This window comes from Mustela nigripes, chromosome 1 (assembly GCF_022355385.1).
Source record: "Mustela nigripes isolate SB6536 chromosome 1, MUSNIG.SB6536, whole genome shotgun sequence".
Taxonomy (NCBI): Eukaryota; Metazoa; Chordata; class Mammalia; order Carnivora; family Mustelidae; genus Mustela; species Mustela nigripes.
Genome location: NC_081557.1, coordinates 60,822,459 through 60,829,416, shown reverse-complemented (window position 1 = coordinate 60,829,416; position 6,958 = coordinate 60,822,459). Strand labels below are relative to the sequence as shown.

Sequence of the window (6,958 nt, the reverse complement as noted above, 5' to 3'; positions counted from 1 at the left end):
CATAAAGATCAGAGCAGAAATCAATGAAATAGAAACCAAAAAAACAATAGAACAAATCAACGAAAGTAGGAGCTGGTTCTTTGAAAGAATTAATAAAATTGATAAACCCCTGGCCAGACTTATCAAAAAGAAAAGAGAAAGGACCCAAATAAATAAAATCATGAATGAAAGAGGAGAGATCACAACTAACACCAAAGAAATACAAACTATTATAAGAACATACTATGAGCAACTCTACGGCAATAAATTTGACAATCTGGAAGAAATGGATGCATTCCTAGAAACATATAAACTACCACAACTGAACCAGGAAGAAATAGAAAGCCTGAACAGACCCATAACCAGTAAGGAGATTGAAACAGTCATTAAAAATCTCCAAACAAACAAAAGCCCAGGGCCAGACGGCTTCCCGGGGGAATTCTACCAAACATTTAAAGAAGAACTAATTCCTATTCTCCTGAAACTGTTCCAAAAAATAGAAATGGAAGGAAAACTTCCAAACTCATTTTATGAGGCCAGCATCACCTTGATCCCAAAACCAGACAAGGATCCCACCAAAAAAGAGAGCTATAGACCGATATCCTTGATGAACACAGATGCGAAAATACTCAACAAAATACTAGCCAATAGGATTCAACAGTACATTAAAAAGATTATTCACCACGACCAAGTGGGATTTATTCCAGGGCTGCAAGGTTGGTTCAACATCCGCAAATCAGTCAAAGTGATACAACACATCAATAAAAGTAAGAACAAGAACCATATGATACTCTCAATAGATGCTGAAAAAGCATTTGACAAAGTACAGCATCCCTTCCTGATCAAAACTCTTCAAAGTGTAGGGATAGAGGGCACATACCTCAATATCATCAAAGCTATCTATGAAAAACCCACCGCAATTATCATTCTCAATGGAGAAAAACTGAAAGCTTTTCTGCTAAGGTCAGGAACACGGCAGGGATGTCCATTATCACCACTGCTATTCAACATAGTACTAGAGGTCCTAGCCTCAGCAATCAGACAACAAAAGGAAATTAAAGGCATCCAAATCGGCAAAGAAGAAGTCAAATTATCACTCTTCGCAGATGATATGATACTATATGTGGAAAACCCAAAAGACTCCACTCCAAAACTGCTAGAACTTATACAGGAATTCAGTAAAGTGTCAGGATATAAAATCAATGCACAGAAATCAGTTGCATTTCTCTACACCAACAGCAAGACAGAAGAAAGGGAAATTAAGGAGTCAATCCCATTTACAATTGCACCCAAAACCACAAGATACCTAGGAATAAACCTAACCAAAGAGACACAGAATCTATACTCAGAAAACTATAAAGTACTCATGAAAGAAATTGAGGAAGACACAAAGAAATGGAAAAATGTTCCATGCTCCTGGATTGGAAGAATAAATATTGTGAAAATGTCTATGCTACCTAAAGCAATCTACACATTTAATGCAATTCCTATCAAAGTACCATCCATCTTTTTCAAAGAAATGGAACAAATAATTCTAAAATTTATATGGAACCAGAAAAGACCTCGAATAGCTAAAGGGATATTGAAAAAGAAAGCCAACGTTGGTGGCATCACAATCCCGGACTTCAAGCTCTATTACAAAGCTGTCATCATCAAGACAGCATGGTACTGGCACAAAAACAGACCCATAGATCAATGGAACAGAATAGAGAGCCCAGAAATATTCTCTACTTTTTTTCTGGGGAGGAAAATATTTTGAAAAATTGGAACTCTAAACTCAGACTCATTTGGAACCAAATGTACATTGTCATTGTGGTGCAGAAGCCCTGAGCTGAGAAACTTACAGAATTCTTGGTCCAGTAGTGGAGCATCCCATGACAGGACCCCTGCAGAGAATCATGGAAATGACCCCACATGAATACCTCCACTACTCAGGGCACCATCACCAGCTGTCATCTGGCCAGCGTTCTTCTGAGAAATCCGATTTCTCCATTTATTCTACTCTATGACTTTCCTTTCTCTGGGTCTCTGATTTTTTTTTAAGCCATTGTGCTTAGCCACAATGACAGATAGGTGGCCTCATGGTTCTCAGAACTAGTCCTGGTAAGCTTCATCACCCCTGATGCCATCACACTCCACACTCTCTCCATTTTCCGTCTTGTGTTTGTGTTTCAGTTCTTTCTCACCATAACCTAGCATTTACTTGGGTGTTTCTCTACAATGATTCTGGTTTTATAGCATGGTTAAGTTGTTTTAAGCTTGGTTCACGTAAATTTCTTTTCCATATAACCCTGTCCCTGGACCTTCCTACCTCAGTTGAATTGCCCCAGACCTAGAATAGAAACATGCAGACACCATCCACTGAATGAAGCTTCATTCCCCAAGGCAGTTGGTCTCAGGGATTCTCCACTCCCTACCCACTGCCCCCCCCCCCCCAACACCAGTCCTTCTTCTCCTCAGTTCCATTGGTGGTCCTGGGAGAGTTTCTGCACTTCCTCTCTCCACCTTAGGTTCATAGCTGCTTGTGCTGATAGTAAAGAATGATCCAGGAAGTACACATTATTTTCCATCTACCAAAGGGCTGCTCTCCAAAGATTTTCTATTGAATTTGAACTAGCTTTGTTGCAACTGACCTGACATTTTCTCCGCATTTTCTTTAACTCTACTGATGTCATTCTGCAAGGAGGTGATGAGTTTAGCATGCTGTTCACTGCCTACATTCTTATATTCTTCCCAGTATTCCTTTTCACTGAGTTTCTCAAGAAATAGTTTCTCAGCATTACTTATTTGCATGCGCATATCTGTTGAGAGAAAATCAAGGCACCAAGTTGTTTCCATTGTTCTTACAGCCATGATACATTGCAATTTGATTTTATGAAGTTAAGGCCTGAAAGGTCTGCTACTAAAATGCTGTTAACTCATAAATGCAAATTTTTATCTACAGTGAGAGTGAATCTAAACTATTTCAACTATTGTTTCTCCTCATGATGCATAATCCAAGTAAAATTAAACCTCCAATTATAAAATAGATATGTGGTTTTAGGCTGTGACAGGTAAGTTAATAGACTACCTATATGGGGTAGGAATATGCCTAGGAATGCAGAAGCTTAATTAATCCCATGATAGCTTGATAAGTGTACTATTTTGTACATTATATCACATAGAATTTTTATTAATAAGTTGTCACTTTTCTGACCATTGTGCCTCTGGGCAAAGTGAGCTCAACTTTTATCCTGTGCTGTCCCTGACAACCATTTTTGTAAACAAATAGTTTGCTTCCATCTAAAGTTCAGTGTTTGGGCTTCCCTTGTGTGAGATGACACCATAGGACAGTAATCTCAACATGTCTTCCCTGGGCCCCACTTACAAAGGCCTTCAGAGTGAAAGATAAATTCTCTAGTAAGATACGTACAAACACTGAGCTGTGTTACCCATATAAACCTTCAATTTGTCCTGGTGCACTTGCTAAACATGATATTCTACTCCATCTTTAGGCTGGGTCTCATGCTTCTCAATATTTTAGAACTGGAAGTATTACAAATAGCAGAGTATAAGGAATTTAGGGGCCATTTGGCTCAGTGCCACACACCATCTTGTTTGAGAGCTCCCTAAAGGTAAGACCATATCTTATTCTTCTCTACAAAAGCAGCACTTATCATGGAGTCTGGCAATTAGTTGCTGTTCAATAAATGTTTATGGAATGACCAAAGCATTACAATCAGGACAGAGGGACGTTCTTCAATACAGAGGGCCAGAAGGACTCCAGACATGTCTTTTTCCAAGACAGTAAATAAGATCATATATTTTTAAATCCCTTGATAAATGGCCCTTGTTATTGCCACTGAACAGTGAATACCGCTATAATATGCATGACGAGCTGTCCTCCTGTTTGCTTCGTCGGCTGCTGTCTCAGCCCTGTCCCACAGCCAGCCTTTGAGTGGAGGGTTGGGCAAGGTCACTGAAGACTGAAAGGGAGGTGGAGGGAGCGGCGGCTGTTCTACTTTGCCAGAGCCCGTGTCCCTCCCCTCCTCCCACCCCTTGTCAAACAAGAGGGCCGGTTACAGTGGCCCCTTCTCCTGGCCAGAAGGATTCCCTCGAACTGAGGGAAAACATGTCTCTTTTGTCTCCATTTGAAGGTTAAGAGGATGTATGGTGAGAAGTGTCCATGGTCAGAGTTCCAGCTTCATGGGGACAACGGCCTCAGCAAAAGGAGCCAACTTTCGGGAGTGAGACAGAGGAAGAAGAAGGGTAAAAGACAGGGGTGGGGAGAAAGAAAGAAGGAGAGGCAGAAGAGGTTAAAGAAAAAAGAGAGAGAGAAAAGCTGAGATCAGACAGCCTGTTTTCCGTTTGGTTTTATGAAAAAATTAACACCCTCTTTATGCTTAGGGTAGTTTGGGTTAACTTTTTATCCATGCAACTGAAGAGTCCTAACTAAAAGGTGAAAAACAGGGGTTACATCAGTTCTTCTCGAACCTTCCTGTGCATGGGAGTGCCCCTGGATCTCGTGGCAGTGCAGATTCTAAGTCAGGAGACTGGAATGGGCCTGAGACTCTGCACTGCAACAAGCTGCCAGATGAAGCTGTCGCCGCCGCTCCCCAAACCCAGTCAGGTTACAGTGACTCCCAGGGACACAAGAGAACTGCCTCACAAAGGCTTTTCCCATCCGTCTGTCCTCCTGCTTTCCCTCCCTCCCTCGGCATCTGCGGGCTCCCTTGGTCCTTGGACTGCCTCTGCTGTGCTCAGTCACCCGGTGTCGCCCCAGTCACTCATGATACACGAGTGCTAGCACTCAGCCGAAACTGTAACCAGGACACCAGGGCTAGCTGCGAAGGCACTTTAGTGAGCACATCTAAGTATCGTTTGTGGTCTCACTCCCATCTCAAGGGACTTATTCAAGTCCTCCTTCCGAACAGAAACAGAAGTCTCCTGGAGAGGCACCCTGGGAAATACAGTATCTATTTCCTCGTGAAATCCCCCCTGCCCTCCAAGGGACGGGCAGAACAGGCTTGTGGGAACAGTTGTGGAGACCCCTAAAAATGAAGTTTGCTGGTTGATGGCTGGTCTTGGAAATCATCTCATTCAGAACCACAGCTGTTGACAGATGGTGTGCTTGCTGTGCGTAGAGTGCTTGGGTCAGTGGGCTCTCTGATCTTGGAGATGTTCAGGGGATCACATCCTTGTTTTGCCTTCCAGCTGCTAGGACTGCTTCCTGAGAATACTCACATCTCTCCCTAAGTTTTCCAGCTTCCTAGATGTGATGGTTTATATAGAGGTTCTGGCAGAAGTGGTTTGGGAAATCTTAGCAGAAAGTTTAGGATAAAGGAATACAATTTTTCTTTAAAAAAAAAAAATGCACGTGTTAGAATGATGTATGTCTCACCCACTGACCCATGGTGTTTCCTAAAGTCCATGCAAGAGTAGGCCATGCTCTACCATCTTCTGCACCTAGAATTCTTTCTTTCCACGTCCTCCAACCTTCCCCCTAGCCAACTCTTGTTCCTCTTTTCCCACCAAAATGGGGGGCTTAGCTCCCTTAGTGATACTGGTGCGGGGTGGGGGGCAGCTTCATGGCAATATTCACCCTGTTCCCTAGTCTGAACTGAGCTGGAAGCCAAAGAACGTGTCAGACAAGAGAATTTCCCCGAGGAAAGAACAAATTCACCCTGTGAGGACTTCAGGGTAGCAGCTAACAGGCTCTTGTCCTCTGTTGAGAGCCAGGTGGTTTTCCTCTGCCTTTGTTTTTGGTCAGTGCCCTTCTTCCTCCTCCCACTCCTCCTCCTCACTTGGCTTCAGTAGCTCTGCCCACTCTTACTTCCCTCTCCGGCCCATTTACCCACACGTGTGTGTGCTTGCGGTGCTAATACTCTCATCTGGACATGTTCGCAACACTTTGAACATATTAGGAGACAAAAGCGTGAACACATTCAAGAAATACCTAAGTTCCTAAGTCACCTTTCAAGTTTTCCTCCTGATCTCTTTCAAACTTCCATTTCTCCTTCATTGCATTTTCAACATCTTCTCTTGTTACAACTGGTAACCCGTCTGACTTCTCTTCACTCAGCTCCTTTAGTAGGTTCCGTATGTGCCAAGTCTGTTCGTCCTTCAAGTGTTTGTTCTGCCGTGAAAATCAACAGTGGGTAACTACATCTGCTCGAGTATTTACATTGATTTGCCTCAAAATGGAGTCACATGCTGAGGCTTGCAAAGTGAGAATAAAATATCTAATGAAATAAATTTATATAGTATGTCTAAGAGCTTCTGGAACATGGGAGGTGCAAAGTAAAATTAAACCCATCAACACAGCAACTATTGAATAGAAGGTTACATTTAAAAAATTATTGGGGCACCTGGGTCACTCAGCGGTTAGGCGTCTGCCTTCTGCTCAGGTGGTGATCCTAGCATCCAGGCATCAAGCCCCATGTCCAGCTCCCAGTTCAGTGGGGAGTCTGCTTCTCCCTCTGCCCCTGTCCCTGCTTATGCTCTCTCTCTCTTTCTCTCCCTCTCAAATAAATAAATAAAATCTTTTTAAAAAATTTACAAATTGTGTTATTAACCTACCAGTCTATCACCCTAGCATAGGATCAGTGACATTAAAGTTAGACCTCGGAGGCCAATTTCTTCAGTCTCCCACTAAAACCTTCTTCTCCAGCGATCATCATTCATCTGGTCAGTATTTATGAAGCATCTGCCAGGTGGTCTTCTAGACACTGGGAATATATGAGTGAATGTGATATGCAAAACACAGTGGCCCCTTCTCTTAGCCATAGGGTTTGTCCCGGTAAACCATGTGTCTCAAGCTAAGGACATGCTTAGAGTCCTTCCCTGGAAATACTTATGCTGAAACTAGTGAAAAACATGTCTCTCTTATCTCCATTTTGTGGTTAAAAGGATGTAAGGTGAGAGGTGTTCATGGTCAGAGTCCCAGCCTCATGGGGACAACAACCTTAGAAAATGGATGCTTCCATTGCAAAGATAAAAT

The 6,958-nt window shown here is 42.6% G+C and overlaps 1 protein-coding gene across 3 annotated transcripts in view; it reads right to left on the bottom strand.

Annotated features, from left to right (window-relative positions):
- The window catches only part of CCDC83 (coiled-coil domain containing 83), a 54,834-nt gene that overhangs the window by 28,443 nt on the left and 19,433 nt on the right, over nucleotides 1-6,958 (bottom strand). For 2 of the 3 annotated variants that reach the window (XM_059391530.1, XM_059391539.1), the window contains exon 4: nucleotides 5,932-6,094. In XM_059391530.1, the coding sequence (XP_059247513.1) occupies nucleotides 5,932-6,094 (163 nt within the window). Of the gene's footprint in view, nucleotides 1-2,612; nucleotides 2,781-5,931; nucleotides 6,095-6,958 lie in introns of all 3 variants that reach the window. The other variant, XM_059391549.1, reaches the window with a different exon arrangement.